General features: G+C 43.3%; 2 protein-coding genes across 2 annotated transcripts; one reads left to right on the plus strand and one right to left on the minus strand.

Annotated features, from left to right (window-relative positions):
* Positions 1-970: 970 nt before the first annotated feature.
* LOC104054959 (glutamine amidotransferase-like class 1 domain-containing protein 3, mitochondrial) lies at positions 971-7,352 on the minus strand. The gene is made up of 4 exons (XM_009556034.2): positions 7,181-7,352; positions 4,596-4,767; positions 2,547-2,751; positions 971-1,276 (listed from the first exon to the last, which is right to left on the minus strand). The coding sequence occupies exons 1-4, from the start codon at positions 7,286-7,288 to the stop codon at positions 1,084-1,086; spliced, it is 678 nt and encodes a 225-aa protein (XP_009554329.1). The 5' UTR covers positions 7,289-7,352; the 3' UTR covers positions 971-1,083.
* A 4,750-nt stretch (positions 7,353-12,102) lies between these two features.
* On the plus strand, positions 12,103-22,060 carry CLN5 (CLN5 intracellular trafficking protein). Its single transcript, XM_054067209.1, has 4 exons — positions 12,103-12,194; positions 14,564-14,729; positions 16,348-16,573; positions 21,474-22,060. Exons 1-4 carry the CDS (start codon positions 12,106-12,108, stop codon positions 21,983-21,985), a joined length of 993 nt encoding a protein of 330 aa, XP_053923184.1. The 5' UTR covers positions 12,103-12,105; the 3' UTR covers positions 21,986-22,060.
* Positions 22,061-22,064: the final 4 nt, after the last annotated feature.

A 22,064-nucleotide genomic window follows, 5' to 3' on the forward strand; every position in this document is an offset into this window, starting at 1 on the left:
CATCGCTGATGACCTCAGACTTTGCCAGTGGTAGGTGGAGCTAGCTGGCATTGGCTCTATCAGTCAGGGGAGAAGTTTCTATCAGCTTCTCACAGAAGCCCACCCCTGCAGCTCCCTTGCTACCAAAATCTTGCTACACAAACTCAATACATGAGTGTATAAAGGTGGGGAGAAAAGAAGGAAGGGAGGACATTTGGACTGATGGAGTGTGACGGAGTCCTGCTTTCTTGGAGATGGCTCAACACCTGCCTGCCACTGGGAAGTGGCAAATGAATTCCTTGTTTTGCTTTGCTTACTTGCATAGCTCTTTCTTTGCCTATTAAGCTGCCTTTATCTCAACCCACGAGTTTTCTCTTCTTTACTCTTCTAAATTCACTCCTCCATTCCACTAGGGGTGAGTGAGCAAGCAGCTGTGTGGTGCTTAGTTGCCTGCTGCGGTTAAACCACAACATAACTAAACTTCAATTTCTTTCATTTATTAAAGCAAATGTGTCTTTGCCACCTACATCTTCATTTGCACTTAAGCCTCTGTGTCTTGGTTTATAAAGTTGGTGGCTCTGCAAAAATTTCCCAAGTCCATTAGTTACACTTGCTTAAAGACTTGCAAGGAAAGAAAAAAAACCCAAACATATTTTTTTTTTCCTTTCCCCTTCTGTTTAGAAATCAGAATTCATTCTATTTCACCTGCAACAATAGCTGGGTAATACCAAATGTGAATTGCTAACAATTATTAGTGATATGATAAAACCCCACTGGATGAGGAGGGTTTTTATATTATCTTATCAAGACTGAATGCATTCAGATCCACGGGGGGGAAAAAGGGGTTAAAAAGCCTCCCACATCCTCACAACCAAAACAACAGTCTTTAGCATGTGCCTTCTATTTTAAAAAAGAAATAAACAGGATAAACTTAGCAATAACCATCTGAAGTACTACAGATTAAAAAAAAAAAGCCCAACAAACCCAAACAAACCAAGAACTGTGAAGTTTAATAGTTGCATTATTTTATTTATACAATCAAAGTAAGCTAAATGCTTTTGCTTAGCTAAAGCAACTTTCTTGCAGAAGTCTGTACCCTTCCAGTCAGGCAAGTTTCAGGACTTCTTGTACCATTGTTCCAACTCCCTCAAAGATTTCATGCAGAGGAGCCTTGCACATGAATGCACAGGTAGTAACTATTTTATTGGCTTTATCCACATGGGATTCATTTACATTTTTGCAAACGTGCTTACATCCAAGCTCTACTATAGCAGATGCTGTTTCAGCATCAGGAAATCTGTAAATAAAAAGATAATAGTTAACATAAGAGAGGATACAGCCTTAAAAGTTCTGCCAACCTAACTTGAATGAGAGAACTACAATAAATATTTAAGTGGTTTAGTTGACGATGACAAGTGAGTCAGACTGCCACTGTTAGCTTTTCCCATCCCCTATGGACACAAGTGGTCTGATTCCTTTGAAAACAACATCTGAAATGCAGAGCCACAGTGTGTCAGAAGGGACAAGTCTGTTTTAAACAATCTTTCAACAAGTTTACAAGATGATACCAGTGCAGCCATAATTGATTCTCAGAAGTGTGAAAGGTGTCAGCAGAACTTGCAGACACGATAGACCTTTTCCTGCACCTCCACTGGGATTCTGCAGAGATTATTTTTTTTCCTGATGATAAGGTAGGAACAGGGGCAATCCCTCACTACTGCTGCTGATATGAAATTCCATTCAGAAGTTTTATCAGGAACTGACAGTCCTTGAAGCAGCACTGACTTATGGCAGGCCCTGTTCTCGCCTATGTCCCCTAAAATGGCCCTAAACCACTTCTGCCAGAAAAACTTTATTAGAAATCCCCAAACAGGTGCAATTTAAACAGCAACTCAAACTACCAGAGGGTACACAACTTTTGAATTCTACATGATCAGATGCCTACTCTTCATTTGCACGTTTGTAACGTGAATCATAGCCTTCCAAGGCATTGGGTAAGCAAATTCTGTCTCTCACTTAATGCAACCTAAAAATCTATCACTGTATCACCAGGAATTTAATGTGAAAAAATAACTGGATATCCTTGGTCACCTGCATGTTTGCACAGCTATGGTTCTATAAAGTCATTGTGTTCTGTCATCTTTAAGACTGACAGGTGCCACATCCAGCGACACATTAACACACACACTGCATAATAAAGCCAGTGCCAGAGCCTATGTTATCTTCAGTAGCTCACAGACTGATGACTTCAGCGAGAGTTGAGGCTACCTAGAGGTTTCATACTGTTAATTGTCATGTGTCTGTAAATGTTGATACCACAGAACACATCAAAGACTGACGTATTTCCAATGTTGTAGCAGACAAGTCACCTGGCCTCACAGATTCAGTCTGTCTGCCCTGAAAGTGCTGTGCTTACTACTACTATGCAAATGAAAACTTGAAATAAGTGAAGGAATGTCAATAATAAGGTACCTAAGGCATCAGAGACCTTGGACTTCTGCATAGAATACTGGCCATGTTCTAATCCTAATTCTCATGTAAATTATCTCCACGCATTTTCTTCTTACCTTCCATCCACATTTTTATCTTGGCCGACAGTGACCTCACAACCAGGAAACACTTTAGCTGCCAGGACTGGCGATATACAGCACAATCCAATGGGCTTTTTAGCACTGTGGAAAGCTTGGAGTGTGGAGTGCACATGCTCATTGACAGTGCAGTTCTTGCCGTCTACAGCCCAGGAACATAGGTTCTTTGCTACACCAAAACCACCTAAAAGAAACCCAGAACCCAAAAGCTCAGATGTAAGACACTGCTAAAAGACGTTAAATTCAATAACAGAAAGAAGTTTTCCTTTTTTATAATATAATCATGACATACGTATAATCATGACATATGTAGAAGTTACTATACTGAAAGCTTTCAGCACATGAAGGGTGATGGGTTTATAAGGTTAAATGTTTAAGTGCAGATTTTTTTATACGATATATGTTACGTAGACCAGAAAGCTTAACTTTGAATCAATGAGTAGAAACTGAAAAACAAGAAAGCTCACATGCATTCGCTAGTGACTGGAAAAGCTGTACCACCTAACATGCACCCCTTGATATGCAAGAGAGGGATTAGAAGAAAAGCCAATGATAGTTAAAAGCAGAGGATGTAATTTACAAGAGTAATGCAACCAGCATTTTCACTCTACAATTTCACTCTTAAGTTTTAGTTCAATACTTAAACAATTACAGGGACTCTTTCCCCACATAGAATTCCCTTTAGACTTCAAAAAAAATAAGCAAAATGGGCATTACATAGAAAGGAATTGACAACATGATATTCTGAGAGACACCACTTGTGAATAATAACATCATATACTATTAAAAATAATGCTGAATTTGTCCTTATAGAAATTAGTTGTGACAACCCTTTACTTGCATTTAATCTTTGTTTAATCTTACAAGCAGATTCTATTTTACAGCATCTTCATTTACTGGATTTATAACCATCAGAATGATCAAAGTAAAAAGATTATTACTAAGTGCAGCAATCCATTATATTTGATTCTTCATGAAATGTACACAACATTAACTTTTCTACAATAAACAAACAGAAAATTCCACAAGAATTGTAGTGGATGACATCAAGGAGATTTGTATTTTTAATATTTTTCCTTTCACTCTTTGCTCACTTTATCTCGAATCTCTTGAGGTAAGATTTTAATTTTCAAACTCAACAGGGTTATTTCCCCTCTAACAGTTAGGACAGCAATCCCCCTGTACCAGGGTTATAACAGCATGAAATTAATGCAGAAAATACACGCTAGCCACTGCGCCCTGATCAGTCCTGATGTCTCCCACTCATTTCAGTGTTGGAAGTATGATTCTCTGTGTTATACAAATCCTCCCTCTGCTGGCTTTACAATAGAAAGACAATAGAACAACTTCAAAATTAACACTTGGGCACAGTCGTAAAGGTAATATTTAACAGCACTATGTATATTCCAGAAAGCAATCTTCAACCAGTCATAATTTCCTTGTGACATTTCAGTTTCTTTATTTGTACAGTAATTACAATTACTTCCATCTGAAAGGCAATTCTATGGTCTATAAATAAAAATTTACCCTTAAATATGTTTAGTATAACTTGATCAGCAGAAGACCAGATACAAAATGTACTCCTATCTGACAGAGAATATAATCTACTTAGCAACCTGCTATTTTGCCAACAATTTTAGAGGCCTTAAAATTAAGGTATTGCCATGTAACATCAAGTTCTGACCTTAGTCAGTGTCCTTCAGTGCCACAAATAGGTACTGAAGTTTTCACAGTCTTTAGAAAGAAGGAACAATGTGACGTATAACTTCATACCTAAAGAATACTCTGGCATTTTGAATTAATGAACTCTAAATTAATAAACTGTCAGCCCATGTAAGGTTGCTAAAACATTTTCTCATCCTCAAAAGAAAATAAGTAAAAAGAAAGAAAAAATCCACATACCTCTCAAATTCAAGAGTGTAATTTATTCTTTAAACAGATTTAAAAAAAAAAAAAAGGAAGCAGTGAATGCAAATAAGTTACTTACAACTGAAGAACCACAAGTTATTTCCTTCTGAAAGCACCTACCAGGGAAAATGACCGCATCAAATTCGCTAGCTTTCAGTTCAGCCAAATCCTGAATGTTCCCTCTTGCCAATCTGGCACTCTCAACTAACACATTTCTCTTCTCTTCTGCTGGACTCCCTTTTAGGTGATTGACTACATCCCTTTGCTCAATGTTGGGGGCAAATATCTTCACCTAGAATACAGAGACAAAGCAATTTTGAGAACGTAAACAGAACTCATACACATTTGTGACAATGATCTTTTAATGAAAGTCTTTGTTCCTCAAATCTCTAATCCAAGAGAAGTAGATATCACTAGATGAATCCATTGCATTAAATACCTAAAGTGACAGATGATATATTAGGATAGGTAAACCCAGGCACTCTCCCCATCCTATTCCTGCATCTTTTTGACAGGGACGCATTCTGACACCAACATTAAGCTTATGAGTTTGCCAGGGCCTGCAGATATCTCCTCTGTGGATAAACTCAAGGACAAACAGTACCACAACCTACATTAGCAGCCTGACTGGGCACACAGCCGAATCTGCAGAAAGACTGCTCTTAACTGTTACAGCATCAGGGTGCTAAAATATGCATAAGAAAAGGTTAAAAGAGGAAGAAGCAAACTTTATAAGCATTTCAACTCCAGACATTAGAGTTACTCATTTTTGTGTAGACTGGTACCAGGAAAGAAAAACAAAACATGAAAATACATATTTTCACAGAACCATAGAATGGTTTGGATTGGAAGGGTCCTTAAAGATTCCAAACCCTTGCCATGGGCAGGGACACCTTCCACTGTATCAGGTTGTTCAAAGCTCCATCCAACCTGGCTTGGTACAAAAAGGGGAAGTTCCATCAAAAATATAAAGTTCCATGAAAAGGGTGCTCTTTTTTACATCTCTTTTGATGTTTGCTTTGCAGACTCCTCAGTGCTCACTCCTTCAGTTAATTTTAGAGGACCATTTCGTGCTAAATCATAGACTCATAGAATCATAGACTCACAGAATCATAGAATAGTTTGGGTTGGAAGGGACATTAAAGATCATCTGGTTCCAACCTCCCTCCCATGGGCAGGGACATCCCACTAGTTGAATGGCATGTAGGAGTGTTGTTGTTACCATCCAACATCTGAGCCATCAGAAAGCCACCACCATCTGTTATCCAAAGCCACAGCGGGGACCAAAACATCCCACCATCATATCCTGGTCCAGGCTTCTCCAAGGAATCCTGGTAACTGAAAAAGCCCAGCTAGAGGAAAACAAGCAGGCAAACCTGAGCTGGAGTGAGCATCTGACTTCTGCAAAAGCAATTGGAAAGCAGATCCGGAATATTAAGTGGATCTCATCTCCAGGTCCCTGTAGCCTGGAGGAGGTGGCTGGTAACAGAGACCAGGGCAAGGCCTCTTGCCACTCCTGGCTCCCAGGTTCAGCTGCCTGTGTGCGACTGCTGCTCCTGCCAGGGGGACAGGCACATCCTTGAGGAAGGAAGGAATAAGATAAGGAGACAGGTTGTGGCTCAACAGAATCATAAAAACATAGAATGGTTTGGGTTGGAAGGACCACCATCTGGCCCAACCCACCCTGCAGTAAGCAAGGACATCTTCAACTAGATCACAATGCTCAGAGACCCAGCCAACCTGACTCTGAATGTTTTCAGTGACAGGGCATCTACCGCCTCTCTGGACAACTTGTTCTAGTGTTTCACCACCCTCAATGAAAAAAAATTCTCCATTTTTAGTTTAAAACCATTACCCCATGTCCTATTGCTACAGGCCGTACTAAAAATATTTCCCCATCTTTCTTATAAGCCCCCCTTTAAGTATTGAAAGGCTGCAATAAGGTCTCCTCAGCGGAGTCTTCTCCAGGCTGAATACCACCAACTCTCTCAGCCTGTCCTCACAGGGCAGGTGTTCCACCCCTTCCATCATTTTGGTGCCTGTGGGAGCAACACCAAGTATATGGAAGATTAATCTGGACTAAGATTAAGCATGAAACTAGTACTGAGCATATCAGAATAAACATGATTAAAAGATCAAGTGCTCCGAATAAGAATCTTGAGTGTGTAAGAAAGCCAGGCTGGAAAAACCCGCCTGGGAATGAGAGTGTGCGTGTGAAACAGACAAAACAAAATATCCTGTTTGTTTTCTTAATTCGGGAACCGAAGAGCTGTATAAAATATCTGCCTGAAAGAGACAAGACAGTGTACTTTCTTAATTTGACTTCTGTACGTTGTGCTGATTAAAAGAATATAGTTAGAGAAAACTGCGAGGTCTGCGTCTCCTCCACTGCCACTGACCGGGGCTCTGTGCGAGGACAGGTGGCCTCTGCACAGGTCCACGTTCCATGCTGAAGGCTCCAGAGCTGGATTCGATGTTCCAGGCGTGCTCTCACCACAGCAAAGCCGAGGGACAGAATCACCTCCCTCGACTTGCTTTCCCGCAGCCGTGGGAAAAAGCAGGAGAGACTCCTATACCCCCAGGAGCCACAGGATGGCGAATCCCGGGCTCAGGGTCGGGGGAAGCACAGGCGGAGATGCTGAGGGGCGCAAAGAGAGGGATGAGAAGCGGGTCCCCCCCTGCCCTGGGTGCGGGACCCCCGGTACCTCCGCGCCGCCGCGGCTGAGGTGAACCAGCGCCGCTGAGGCCTCGTGAACCTCGCTGCCATCGAACACGCCGCAGCCCGCCAGAACCACGGCCACCCGCTTGCCCATGGCAGCCCGTCACCCCGGGGCTGCTCCTCCTCTTCCTTCTGCTCCTCCTCTTCCTTCTGCTCCTCCTCTTCCTTCTCCTCCTCTTCCTCCTCCTCTTCTTTCTCCTCCTCTTCCTTCTCTTCCTCTTCCTCTTCCTTTTCCTCCTCCTCCTCTTCCTCTTCCTTCTTGTCCTCCTCTTCTTCCTTCTTCTTCTTCTCCTCCTCCACCTCTTTTTCCTCCTTCTCTTCCTCCTCCTCCTCTTCCTCTTCCTCTTCCTCCTCCTCCTCCTCCTTCTCCTTCTCCTCCTCTTCTTCCTTCTCCTCTTCTTCCTCCTTCTCTTTCTCCTCCTCCCCCTCTTCCTCCTCTTCCTCGTCTTCCTTTTCCTCCTTCTCCTCCTCTTCTTCCTTCTCCTCTTCTTCCTTCTCCTCTCCTTCCTTGTCCTCCTCTTCCTCCTTCCTCCAGGGAAGGTGCTGCCTGGAGACACTTGTGATCACTGTTACGCATCTGCATTCCTGTAGCTTGCCTGGAAGTGTCTCTGCTTCCAGCAGTCCCTTCCAAAGGAATTCTGGGTAGAGGCCAGCATTACTGTTTATTTCAGTGATACTCTTAACTGGTCAAGTTGTCCTACCTCTTTTGGCTTCCTTAACCTTGTACTGTGCTCCAGGGTGTGGCTCCATTTTGCACGAAAGCCAAAGAATTTCTTTGGAAACCAAACCTACCTTCTGGCACCTAGCCCTCCTATACAAGGAGGGGCTGAGAGAGTTTGGATTGTTTAGCCTACACAAGAGAAAGCTCCAGGGAGACTTTATAGCAGCCTTCCTCAACTTAAAAGGGGCCTACAGGAAAGCTAGGAAGGGACTTTTTATCATGGAGTGTAGAGGTAGGACAAGGGGAAACAGTTTTTAGCTGAAAGAAGGGAGATTTAGATTGTGTATCAGGAAGAGATTTTTTCCTGTGAGGGTGATGAGGTGCTGGAACAGGTTGGCCAGAGAAGTCATAGATGCCCCATTCCTGGAGGTGTCTAAGGCCAGAGTAGATAAAGCTTTGATCAACCTGATCCAGTGGAAGGTGTCCCTGCTCATGGCAGGGGAGTTGAAACTGGATGATCTTTAAGGTCCCTTCCAACCCAAATCATTACATGATTCTACAAAAATGAACTGCAGAATTGCTTGGAACACTGGCAGCATTGTGTGCAGCTCTGTGTCAGCTCAGAAAGGAATTGTTCTGAAGGTTATTGTAGTTAATTTTCTTAATTTATTTAAGATACAGTGTTGCAGGCACAGTCTCATGTTTTTTTGTGTGTTGGACTTCATATGTGAAGAGGAGTTCCGTATCTGGCTCCTTTTCTCAAAATGTCTTTGTCAGCCCTCAAAAGTGGGGACGGTGGACCTCAGATTAATGGGCACCTGTCTTTCAGACTGGCTTCAATATGACTTCAGGTAAAGTTTGCATTTCATAGTGTGCATCCGAATGACTTCATAGCTACTGTGCCCTTGTGAGTGAAAAAAAAATCCCAACCTGTGAGCAGTAAAACGGCCAGCTGTGTAGGTTTGTCTGCTGCAATCCATATATATAACTGTAACTTCCTTACCAAATGATAGGAGCCAAGGGAATGGCATCCTTCCATCCTGTTGCTGTCAACGAGGATCTTCTTCAATGTTTCAGGAAAATGTTAGGTTTTCAACTCCAGAAGTTGAACTTTCTAGCCAGTCTCAATCTTTCCTCTAAGCCTGCTGGTGAGGAAAGATGCAGATCATCTCTGTGTGCTTACAAAGTACAATTAGACATACTTCTGGCTAATAAACAAGGCAGCTGCTGACTCAGAAATTGCTGACATGAGATTTTTTATCTCAAGTATATTTATTCACAAGTTTATTAGTCATTTTTTTCTATGTTAAAATATGGGTCATGACATAACAGGTTGTACGTGAATTAAAAACAGAGTACTATGCTGCAAAAGATTCCTATGGAATACAATGAAATAAGATACAAAAATGCTACTAAAATGGGGGGGAAAAATCAATAGCTGTGCCATCTGAGTCATATGACCCAACAGCTTTAGCAACCATAACAGTGCCTGAATGAGGACTTAATAGTCCAGACTTCAAACATAACGCTGAGTCAAGGCTAAAAACCAGTTCCTACTGTATTCCTAGTTTGGCTAATGAGCAGCTACAGCTCCTTCATTATGTCATTTCACTTCCTTGCATCCTGGTTTCATAGAAGGTATAAATTATGCTCCCCTTATTGCAAAAAACAATTCCAGAGTTACACATCAAAATCTCTAAAACCAGGAATTTCAGCTATATTACAAAGAAACACATACCTTTTTGAAAAGACAAAAGAGCTGACAGCTTGTACTACTCAAGATAGGAAACATTTATGAGTAATATCACACTTTATGTTATCAAGAACAAAAACAGAACTTTAAAGCAGATACAAATAGCATGCATGAGATTAAAATGAAATATGGAAATATAGGTATGTATAGATTATGTTTACGTGCAGGAAATTCTTGTATAGTGGTGAATGGCATGGATTTTGAAGATAAGCAGTATAGAATCAGGCAGCAATAAATTGAGGTACAGAAATGTTGCTGAAATTAAATATTTTAATCCATATCATGTGGTTTTCTGAATGCCATACCTACCACCTCCAGCATCATCAAAACTGATACTCAAGTAGCCTATCCTGCTCTTTCATGTAGGATGCAGGGTTTTCCACCTCTAATTTGTTTGAATATAGCCTAGCCTAATGCTGAATAGAGAACTGATTGTTCTTTAGGGGCTCACATGTAATGAACAAGGATATTTTTCTGGCTCCTGACAGTCAAAAGTCCAGAGCACAGTTATTATTTACTCAGTGAATAGCCTACACAAGCACTTTCACTGCAGATGCAAACCACTGAGCCTCCTGGACTCTTGACACAAGCATAGCCTTTTTTGAACGCTACAGAACGGGGAAAAGCCATGTTTACAGCAGGGCTGCTGCCGGCAAATCTGTCTTCACTGTTTCTCTTAGCCACAGTTCATCTTAAAGATAGTTCTTGCCATTTTCTTAAAAAAAAAAAAAAAAAAAAGAGAGAGAATAGATCTATATAAACCATGAATGTGAGCTGTTCTAACCTGAATAAGAATTCTGAAATGAGTGATACATGAACTCACACTGAAGCCCTGAAAGGCTTCAGACAAGGCTCAGGGCTACCCGGTCCATCACTGCAAAAACCTTTCTATCATTTGGTGAGGCCTCACTTCTTCATGACAGCTCTATCCCCAGAGGTCATCTCTCTTGGTGGATTCCAGTTGTAAGGAAAAGTCTAAAAATGGCTCCAAAGCAATGCTTGAAACCACATTCTGAGCTGCTAACACATAGTTGAGCTAGATTAAAAGAATCATAGAATCACAGAATCATTACAGTTAGAAAAGACCTCTAATATTAAGTCCAACTGTCAGGCCACCACCACCATGCCTGCTAAATCACATCCTGAAGTGCCACATCTACACGTTTTTTGAACACCTCCAGGGATGACGACTCCACCACTTCCCTGGGCAGCCTCTTCCAACGCTTCACCGCTCCTTCAATAAAGAAATTTTTCCCAATATCCAATCTAAACCTGCCCTGATGCAACTAGAAGCCATTTCCTCTCATCCTGTCGCTTGTTACTTGGGAGAAGAGACCAACACCCACCTCGCTACACCCTCCTTTCAGGGAGCTGTAAAGGGTGATGAGGTCTCCTCTCAGCCTCCTTTCCTCAGAATAAACAGCCCCAGTTTCCTCAGCCATTCCCCATAACCCCTGTGCTCCAGACCCTTCCTCAGCTCCATTGCCCACCTCTGGACATGCTCCAGATCCTCCATGTCTTTCTTGTACTGAGGGGCCCAAAACTGAACACAGGATCCGAGGTGCAGCCTCACCGGCGCTAAGTACAGGGACACAATCCCATCTCTGCTCCTGCTTGCCACACCATGGCTGATCCAAGCCAGGATGCTGTCGGCCCTCTTGGCCATCTGGGCACACTGCTGGCTCACGTTCAGCCACTATCGACCAGCACCCACAGGTCCTTTTCTGCCAAGCAGCTTTCCAATCACCCTTCCAAGCCTGGAGCACTGCATGGCGTTGCCGTGTCGCAAGTGCAGGACCTGGCACTTGGCCTTGTTAAACCTCATCCCACTGCCCTCAGTCCATGGATCCAGCCCACCCAGGTCCACGCACAGTTGTTTGCGTCACTGCAGTTCAGCCAAGCGATGTTTTTCAGGGATGCCCTCTCCCTTGAGGCCAGGTTGGATGAGGCTTTGAGCAGCCTGATCTGGTGGGAGATGTCCCTGTCCACAGCAGGGGGGTTGGAACTGGAAAAGCTTGAAGTTCCCTTCCAACCCAAACTATTCTAGGATCCAGCTGGTTATCCTCGTCTGGAGCAGGGAAAAAAACCCGCCTTTAGCCAGGCACCCTACTGCCATCCCCGCACGGTGCTCCGAGAGGGCGGCTCCCTCCATTCCCCCTCCCTCTGCCCCGGGCTCGGAGGCGGTTCTTTCCACCCCCCCTCCCTCTGCCCCGAGCTCGGAGGCGGTTCTTTCCACCCCCCCTCCCTCTGCCCCGAGCTCGGAGGCGGTTCTTTCCACCCCCCCTCCCTCTGCCCCGGGCTCGGAGGCGGTTCTTTCCACCCCCCCTCCCTCTGCCCCGAGCTCGGAGGCGGTTCTTTCCACCCCCCCTCCCTCTGCCCCGAGCTCGGAGGCGGTTCTTTCCACCCCCCTCCCTCTGCCCCGGGCTCGGAGGCGGTTCTTTCCATCCCCCCTCCTCCTGCCCCGCCGCTTCCCCTCCAGCCCCGCCAGGTCGCTGCCATGGTGGCCGCCCGGTGGTCGCTGCTGCTGCTGGTGGCCGTGGGACCGTGTTTCTCGGGGACGCAGCGGCGGTGGCCGGTGCCGTACAGGTGAGTGGTGAAAGAGCCCGTGGGGTTGTTCCCCCCCCGTTTAATCCCGGCGGTGTTTTTGTGTTTTGTTACGGCATTTTTAGAGGGGGAAAGGAAAGGGTGTCCGGTCCCTGGCTTAGAGATGCGCTCGCCCTGCTCTGCAGCCCCTTCTGTGCTTCAAATGCCATCGTGGAATGGTTTGGGTTGGGAGGGACCTTATGGATCACCCAGTTCCAACCCTCTGCCGTGGCGAGGGACACCTTTCGCTGGATCAAGCTGCTCAAAGCCTCATTCAGCCTGGTCTTGAACACCTCCAGGGATGGGGCTTCCACAGCTCTGAGCAACCTGTGCCAATGCCTCCCTATCCTCAGAGAAAAAAATGTCTTCCCAATATGTAATCTAAGTCTCTCCTCTTTCAGCTTAAAAACATTCCTCCTCCTTCTGTCACTGCACTCCCTCATAAAGAGCCCATCCCCATCTTTCCTGTAGCCACCCCTTTAAGTCCTGGAAGGTCACTGTAAGGTCTGCCCTGACCCTTTTCTCCTCTGCACAGAAGAACTCCAGCTCTCTTAGCCTGTCCTCGTATAGGAGGTGATCCAGCCCTCTGATCATCTCCATGGTCTCCTCTGGACCTGTTCCAACGGATCTGTGTCTTTGCTCTAATGAGGATTCCAGAACTGAATGCAGTAGCAAAAAAGTTGTGATGAGGAAGTCCGGCTGTGGTTTGTTTTATTTTTTAAGTTTAAGTTTATTTATGCTTCCACTGAAATGGTGCAAAATCCCATTTGCTGCTCTGGAACGGCCTTTGCTTCAGAAGAAGGCCTGGTGCTGTTGGGGACAACAGGAGAATGCATTTTACCGCATTTTACTGAAGAAAGTAGCCATACCTTTGTTTATGCTGAGGAAAGGAGGCCCTTTGGGAGAAGGGCTACGCTTCCATGTGTATTTTGTGTGGGCTTGCTGTTTGTCAAGGGAGGTGTAATGGTTTAACTGCTATATAGTTCTTGCCTAAAGTTCCGAATGCCTCTTGAGTAGTTCCGAGCAGTGAAGTTTGTTTCAAGTGGTGCTTGAAGGAGCTGATCTTGCAGTCACGAGTCAATCTTGCAGTCACAAATAGTTCAGGTTTTCCAGCAAGTTCAGTTGTTGCAAGACTGAGTCTCGGGGTAGTCAAAATTGGAATACAAGCCTGTCAGTGTAAGACATCTGGAAATGTGATGTTTAATGCTTCTTAATGTTCATGTTACCTTCTTGTCACGTACAAGGTGCAGTGGGAGGGGAAATAGAAAATTTAAGGTGTGCAATTTAGAAACATGTCTGGCATAAGTCTTTTTTTCTAACTGAGTGTTCCTTTTCTAGTCATACTTTTTTCTTCCCTCCTTCCCTCCTTCCCTCCTTCCCTCCTTCCCTCCTTCCCTTCTTTCCTTCCCACTGCCCTGGACAAAACAAAGGTAGACATGCTGAAATACTCAGGAAGCTTGGAGAAGAAATACACAGGGAAAATCTACAGTGTTTCAGCAGGGCTACTGGCCTTACTGTGGCTCAGGAAGTCCTGTGACCTTGAGTCATCTCATGGTGGGGTATTTGTGCCATTTATTAGCCCTGGGCAACTGTGTTAGATTCTGAGGCTGTGTTCTGGGCAAGCAGCATACACCAGCCTGTCTTGGTAACAAGAATATGGGAACCCTGTCTAAGTGAAATACAGTGAGTGAATTTGAAGGAAATTTGGAAAGGAAGACTTGTCAGAAAGGTTTTTTCCCTGTTTGTATGTAGTGCGGTACATAAGCACATTAATTTTTTGTGGTACATAAGCAGATTCATTCATGAAGCAGTCTTCATTTTTTGAGGTTAATAGAAATGATGAATGGAAACAGTGATCATAAGTGCTTAGACCTCTTTATCTAAAGTAGCATAGAGGAATGGAATATTTCTTTCTGATATTGGCAGTATTCTAGAGTAAAAATGGCTTCAACTTGGAAAGGCTTCAACTTGGAAACTGTTATATAGTTTTCCCAGAGCAAGCTGGTCAATCCCTGTGTAGAAAAACTGCTAGGAGAATGTTTATGAGGCAGATGTCAAACTACCCTCTACTCAGCATCTTTGTGTCTCTGATTTTGTCAGTGTAAGTCACCCCATGTAATCTGCGTCATGTCCACTCCTGAGCTATCTATAAGCACTGTGTACAACATGACTTGCATTCATAAGTCTTAAGTCCTGTTTCTGCAGATGTGCCCCTCATCAGCCTAACAAACTTGTGTACTGCAAGTGCTGCAGCATCTGAATCACAGAATTTGTCTTTGCAAACCTGTCATTCAGGCCCTTAGGAAGCCACGAGACAGTTACTCCAGCGATGAAGCCTTGCTTATTTTGTGTGCTTCTCTTTCTCAAAACAGGCGCTTTGATTACCGTCCGAAAACTGATCCTTACTGCCAAGCTCGTTACACCTTCTGTCCCACTGGCTCTGCCATTCCTATTGTGAAAGAAGAGGATGTAATTGAAGTGTATCGATTACAGGCTCCAGTATGGGAATTCAAATATGGGGACCTACTAGGACATTTGGTAAGGCGATGTTTTAGTTCAACAAAGTTATAGTGGCAAATTCAGATTAATTCAACAACGGGTGTCAGTAACGAGAGAATCATAGAATAGTTAGAGTTGGAAGTGACCTTAAAGGTCATCTAGTTCCAACCACCCTACCACGGGCAGGGACACCTCCCACCAGATTGGGCTGCCCAAGGCCCCATCCAACCTGGCCTTGAACACCTCCAGAGATGGAGCATCCACAGCTTCTCTGTGCAACCTGTTCCAGTGTCTCACCACTCTCAAAGAGAGAGCGAGCTGTAAGGTTGGGATATGTTTGTGTGGAAGAGTATCGAAGCACACAAGCTGCGCTATGTGTAGGAAACCAAAGAGCAGTAAGTTTCAAAACAAAGTTACAGAATTTAGCTCAGCTAAAGGAAAAGGCATGACCAGCACTGTCAGTGGGTTTGAAAGTGTTCCCCCACAGAGCTGCATATTTGAAGTATTTTGTATACACACACACTTTGAGTGTCTCTTTTTTTCTGCACTAGCACTAGGTCAAGAAAAAAACATTTTTTTTGTTCCTTTATGTTAGATGAAACAGTCACTTAGTGTGTTAACTTTTCTGTTGTTAAAAACTTACATGTTTGCATGGGCGTGGATATCTTTAGGAATGGTCAGCTCGCTGTTCAAAATCATAGAATCATTGAATAGTTAGAGTTGGAAGGGACCTTAAAGATCATCTAGTTCCAACCCCCCTGCCATGGGCAAGGACACCTCCCACTAGATCAGGTTGCTCAAGGCCCCATCCAACCTGGCCTTGGACACCTCCAGGGATGGGGCATTCACAGCTTCCCTGGGCAACCTGTACCAGTGCCTCACCACTCTCATTGTGAAAAAATTCTTCCTTATGTCTAGTCTAAATGGTTGGTTATTTTAGGGTGTTATGATCAGTATTGAATTAAAATCTCAGTTCATGGAGTCATGCAAATATGAAACAATCTCAACTTTAGTGATATTTGTAGCTATCGCAGTAGCATAATTAAGCTTAAAAACATGATCCCTAAAGAAATATTAGTGTACATGAAATAGCTACATCAAAACTAAGCATGCAGAGTCAAAAATGGAAATAGCTTCAAATATCATTATCTTAGTTGTGAAACTAAGGTTGAATTTATCTATTTACAGTACAGCTTTTAAAATAAATATCTCATTCCTTTTGTGGTTTTTATTACTAAGATGTTGGCAAGTTTTACTAAGATGTTGGCAAGTTTTACTAAGATTACTGATTTTTTGGTAACTTGGTTCTGCTCTTAATTTCTTTGAAACTCCTGTACAGTTAAGGATTCAAAAGTACGCTTGAGTTTTGATGATGAGCTCATGCTGTCTGCCTCCAAATAACAGAGTTTACAATGGATGGATAGACAAACACTGAGATGGTGTAATTGTGGGATAAAAGTACGTGCATAATGCAATCCAGTATGCTGTGTGTTGATTGTACTGAATCTGAGATGTTATAGGAACCCCTTCCCTTCTTCTCACCGTGTTACAAAGGAGCTCCCAAGCATTTTGTCTTCTGTACAGGTCAAGCTGAAGTTTGGTTTATGTTAAAATTTTGGCTTTTGATTTATTTTATTTTTTATTTTTGCTTTTTCAGAAAATTATGCACGATGCTGTGGGTTTCAAGAGCTCTTTAACGGGCAAAAACTACACAATGGAGTGGTATGAGCTCTTCCAGCTTGGAAACTGCACATTTCCACATCTCCGGCCTGGCATGGATGCACCATTTTGGTGTAACCAGGGAGCTGCCTGCTTTTATGAAGGAATAGATGATGCACATTGGAAGGAAAATGGAACTTTAGTTCTTGTGACCACAATATCAGGTAGGTTCCAGATGCTTTGGATGGTGCTAATATCATAAAACATAGAGTCAGCCTTGTCTTCATGTAAAGTAGTATCTTTTAATTTATGTTCTGTAGGTTATTCACTGTGTTCATCACTGATGATAATTTCAACTGTCTCTGCACTTCAATACAGAAAGCAGCATGAGGCTGCTGCCTTTTAAGCAACACATCCACAAGAGTTGTTAAATGAGAGTCATTTGATGTTGCTGTAGGAAAGCATTGACTGTCTTGAGTGTAGAAATAGCAAACCAGCTTATATACAGAAGCATTATGGGCTCCTTTCACATGGCTTCACTGAAACAAAGCCTTCTGTTGTGAGGTGGAAGATGAGTACTGAGTCAGAAAAACTGACGGAACAGTGTACATTACTGAGCAAACAAATAATGCGTATTTAGAAATAACGTAGAAAATATTTTAAAAAAATCTCTGTTTCCATCTCCCTTATTCTGTGTCATAAAAACTGTGCAAATGTCCCCAGTAATAGGACTCTGTCTTATGTCATAGAACAAAACCAGGATATAACCCTCTGAAAATGTGATGAACACCAGAATAGCTTCTTGATATATATGGAACGCTGAAATCCTAAAGTAAAAAGGTAATTTAAGTAATCTGGTTGATTACTGTAGTAGTGCAGTGAATGTCTTATGAACAAAGTTCCCTGAAGACCTGGAGAGTTGCATTTTCTGTGACCAAATCCACTTACTCTCCAAAGTGTACAACACACAGCAGAGAGTTGTATTATTGTGTCCAGTTCTGGAATCCTTAACATAAGAAGAATATGGAACTGTTGGAACAGGTCCAGAGGAGAGCTACAAAGATCATCAGAGGGCTGGAGCACCTCTGCTATGAAGACAAGCTGTGAGAGAGTTGGGCTTGTTCAGCCTGGAGAAGACAAGGCTCAGAGGAGATCTTATAGTGAGCTTCCAGTACCTGAAGGGGGCGACAAGAAAGCTGGGGAGGGACTTTTTACAAAGGCTTGTAGTGATAGGACATGGGGGAATGGCTGCAAACTGGAGAGGGGAAGATTTAGACTAGACATTAGGAAGAAATTCTTCACAATGAGGGTGGCGAGACACTGGCACAGGTTTGCCCAGGGAGGCTGTGGGTGTCCCATCCCTGGAGATGTTCAAGGCCAGGTTGGATGGGGCCTTGGGCAGCCTGATCTAGTGGGAGGTGTCCCTGCCCATGGCAGGGGGTTGGAATTGGGTGATCTTTAAGGTCGTTTCCAACCCAAACTATTCTATGATTCTGTGATACTATGATTACAGCCAATGTGATGTGGTGCTTTATGTCTACCCGCTTCCACCTTTAGCAGCTTTGCTGGACTCAGTCTCTAGATAATTTGTCCAGTGCTGCTAAGAAATTCTAGGCTGTTCTTTAGGCAATGGAATTAGCAGAGCTGCTTTCCTGTGAGTTTGTAGCTCACAACTGAAGTCTTTGATGCCTTATAGGCTTGGATGGTTTTGCATGAGTGCCAAGTTAAATACTGTCACACAGTTGTGAAAATTGTAATGCCTCCTGCCTGTGTGGATTATTTGATGCCTACGAGATGCGAGGATGTGATGGTTCCTTGTGGAGGCATTGTTACAGTCTTCCTTGTCTTTTTCACTTCCCGTTTCCATGAAACTTTAAGGAAGGTAATCTCTGAGAGTTTTGAATTGTCTGAATTTGACTAGGAATCTGGAAGTTATCGTGGAAGAGGGTGAATGGATGCAAGCACAGATGGACAGCATCATGAGCCAAACTTGGTTGTGTAAGAGAGTGGGCATAGAGCATCCCATCTCCTGGGAGAGAGCTTTAACGTATAAAATGGCTGGATCCTTTTTTTCCCACGGGAGATTCTATGGATCTGTTTGTCAGCAGTGTCAGAGGCCACGTTGAAACATTCACATTTTCTTTGAGAGCCCTTTGGTCAGATTGATGTTACTTGGGATTGTGTCTCTTTAGTGGAAATGGGGCAGGAATATCCAAAGTCTGATTTTTGACTGTCTGGGAGTTGTCCGAAATATTATCATGGAGCCATGCATTAACCTGTAATATTTTTGTTAAATTTAAGACATTAAGGGGAGCTTCAAGCCTATTTACAGTGTATAGTATGTACAGTTCTTGATACAGACTTAATGATTTGCTTTTTTATTAAATCACGTCATGGGTAATTAAAAAAGAAAGTATCCAACACTTTGACTGAACAGAATCGTAGAATCATAGAATGGTTTGAATTGGAAGGAACCTTAAAGATCATCCAGTTCCAATCCCCTGCCGTGGCCAGGGACACCTTCCACTGGATCAGGTTGCTCAAAGCCTCATGAATCTGGCCATGAGCATCTCCAGGGATGGGGCATCCATGACTTCTCTGGGCAACCTGTGCCAGTGCCTCACCACCCTCACAGGAAAGAAATTCTTCCTAATGTCTAATCTAAATCTCTTTCAGCTTGAAGCTGTTACCCCCGTCCTATCCCTGCACTCCCTGAGAGAATGCCCCTCCCCAGCTTTCCCATAGGCCCCCTTTAAGTACTGGAAGGCTGCTAGAAGGTCTCCTGGAGCCTTCACTTGTCTAGGCAGAACAAGCCCAACTCTCTCAGCCTGTCCTCATGTGGGAAGTACTCCAGCCCTCTGATCATTTCCGTGACCTCCTCTGGACTCACTCTAGCAGATCCATGTCCTTCCTGGGCTGAAGACTCCAGAATGATTGTTAATGTTTACTGTAAAGCTCTTAGATAGGCAGTGAGGAACAGTTATAATGGAGTAGCCTTGGAGGTGAACATGAAGAGCTGTAGTTAGACTCTGAGACAGTAGCTTGCACGTGTGCCTTCCCTTAAGGTGGGTGTGGGATGTTTGTACTCTCTGATGAAGACCACACCCAGCAATCTGACCTTTGCAGTTTGTTTTAGAGGGACTTGAGTGGCCTGCAGTGCTCTGCATTGGTCCTGACAAATGCAACACTGCAGTGATACCCAAGTTGATGCGCCTGGGCGGGTTGTTCTGTGCAGGAGGATGTTAGTTACGGAGTTCTGTGTCATGTCTGCCACCCCTGAACTTCAGGGTAACTGCTGCTGGTCTCTTGGCTTGCAAAAGTCTTTCCTATCTTTCAGCAAATACCAAGCACAGTTACTGTACCCACAGCAGCAATGCTTGCAGATAAAGAGAGAGCGTGGCTTGGAACACTGATGCGATTGCAAACTGTCATCTGAGTGACTTCTGACGCATTGCACAAGAAGAATCTGCAAAATTTGGATGTGCTATGAATGTGAGGGACTGGACAGATCTGAGTCATGGATGGTTGTACCCTGTGCTGTGACTGAGGAACGAGAGGGTGAGGAGGGCCAGGGTGAGATCAAGTGCTAGGACTACGGTTAATAAAGGAGAGAGAAGACTAGCCACGTGCTTCAGAACTGTTTTGGAGACAGATATGTTACATGTAAGGAGCTGCTGGAGGGATGAGCTGACCTAGAGATGTTTTCCTCATTCCAGCTGTGTAATCACCAAAACACTCGAAATGTATTCTAACTAAAAAAATAGTCCACAAGATCTTTAAGTTTACTGGTCTTCACATCCCACTCATATCATTGGGCTTAATTGAGCTCTGGACGAGGAGCTGCTAAAGCCACAAGATGTCTCAGTCTAACATTACATAGGCTGCACTTGTAGGGAGATGTGAAAATTTCTGCCCTAAATTGCTGAATTTAGTTAAAACTTGAGCAAGTGCAGAAACAGCTGTTGCACTGGCGAACACTTAGTCAGCATCTCTTGTAGATTGTGTGACCTGCCCTGTTTGTCTGCATGGATTAAACAAAATGAGTAGTGTTGTGGGTCCCTGTTGTTTGGATGTTCTGACATAGTAGCAGGCAATGAGGCTGAAAACTGAATTAGAGTTTAAATAACTTACCTGTAAGTATAGTTTACTCAGTGGGCTGTCGCTTCTCCCCTCAACCTAAGCCTTGTGTCTTTGTATGGTGTTCTGGCTTGAGCTAAAGTAGAATCATTTTTCTAACTAACTTTTCAGCTAAGCCTCCTCTGAGTAACCTCATTTTCTGAAAGTTAATTGCATGTTTTCGGACAGTGTTTCTTTCTAGAAGTGGTAACAGGGCACTGGTATGCAGAAAGGCCATTGCTTATATTTATTCCTATAGAAACCAAGGCCATCCTGGATGGAATGTCACATAATCATAGAATGGTTCATGTTGGAAGGGACCTTAAAGGTCATCCAGTTCGAACTCCCCTGCCATGGGCAGGGACATGTTGAAAGTGAAAGGGGCAGGAAGGAGCAGATAGGACAGGTGACCACAAACTGACTAATAGGGTATTCCATATACGTCACACTTGGGATAACACTGAGGGATCATGAGGGTCAGGCTCTCTTATTTGATGGCCAGTATCCAATACAAACCTTGTCTGCCTTTTGTGCCCTGATCCTTGATTCGTGCATTACTGAATCCACTTCCTGAGTCCAACTCCCTCTTGCCACTGAGTCCAGCCTGGGACCATTTCCCTGTGCCTGCTCTGCAGCATCAGTGGTGACATAGTCATTGAGGAATGGGGGGGAAGGTTCAATTTCCTATATTTGTATATATTTTATTATTTTCTTATTAATAGCATTTTCTATTATAATTATTATTATTATTATTGTTTCGTTAAAGCTGGTTTAATTTTAGTTTCCAATATACAAGTCTCTTTCTCTCATTTCCCTTTCCATGGGGAATTTGGATCATGTTTGGCTGCTGACCAAGCTGGGCCAGGGCTAAACCATGACAGTATGGCTAGGTAATGTTGTAGGTAAATTTTTGCAGGGAAGGAAGGCAAGCCTTGAAATTCAGGGAAAATATTTTGAGTCGTGTGTTTGTTACCTTGTCTCTGTAATACTGATTTTTATCTCTTACAGGAACCATGTTTAATGAAATGGCAAAATGGGTAAAACATGACAATGAGACTGGCATTTACTATGAGACCTGGACAGTTCAAGCAAGTCCTGACAAACAATCAACAGTATGGTTTGACTCTTACGAGTGCTCTAAATTTATACTCAGAACGTACCAGAAGCTTGCTGACTTGGGAGCTGTATTTAGGAAGATAAAAACAAACTATACCAGCATAATTTTATTCAGTGGAGAACCGATTTACTTAGGAAATGAGACATCTATTTTTGGACCTCTAGGAAACAAGACATTGGCAGCAGCTATCAGAGACTTCTACTATCCATTCAAACCTTATCGGACAGTTGGAGAGTTTTTTGCGGATCTTTTAAAAATAATTGATCGTGTCATCTTGAAACATCAGTTTTACCTCTTCTACAACTTGGAATACTGGTTTCTATCTATGAAGTTCCCTTACCTCAAAATAGTCTATGAAGAGATCCCTTTACCTGTTAGAAGCAAAACAGCCTTTGGTGTATAATTACTGAAGCACTGAACTTGCCATTATGCCAGAATATCCTTAAGGAATTTGGAGTGTTCCCTTGATGGTTTGAAAGCAG

This window comes from Cuculus canorus, chromosome 1, assembly GCF_017976375.1.
Source record: "Cuculus canorus isolate bCucCan1 chromosome 1, bCucCan1.pri, whole genome shotgun sequence".
Classification (NCBI taxonomy): Eukaryota; Metazoa; Chordata; class Aves; order Cuculiformes; family Cuculidae; genus Cuculus; species Cuculus canorus.

Coding starts and splice junctions, on each gene's coding strand:
- CLN5 (XM_054067209.1), top strand. CDS start 12,106: ATGGTGGCCGCCCGGTGGTCGCTGCTGCTGCTGGTGGCCGTGGGACCG. Junction 12,195..14,563: donor CGGTGGCCGGTGCCGTACAG/GTGAGTGGTGAA, acceptor TTCTCAAAACAG/GCGCTTTGATTACCGTCCGA. Junction 14,730..16,347: donor GGGACCTACTAGGACATTTG/GTAAGGCGATGT, acceptor TTGCTTTTTCAG/AAAATTATGCACGATGCTGT.
- LOC104054959 (XM_009556034.2), bottom strand. CDS start 7,288: ATGGGCAAGCGGGTGGCCGTGGTTCTGGCGGGCTGCGGCGTGTTCGAT. Junction 2,752..4,595: donor TGATGCGGTCATTTTCCCTG/GTAGGTGCTTTC, acceptor GGTTTCTTTTAG/GTGGTTTTGGTGTAGCAAAG. Junction 1,277..2,546: donor GATAAAAATGTGGATGGAAG/GTAAGAAGAAAA, acceptor TTTTATTTACAG/ATTTCCTGATGCTGAAACAG.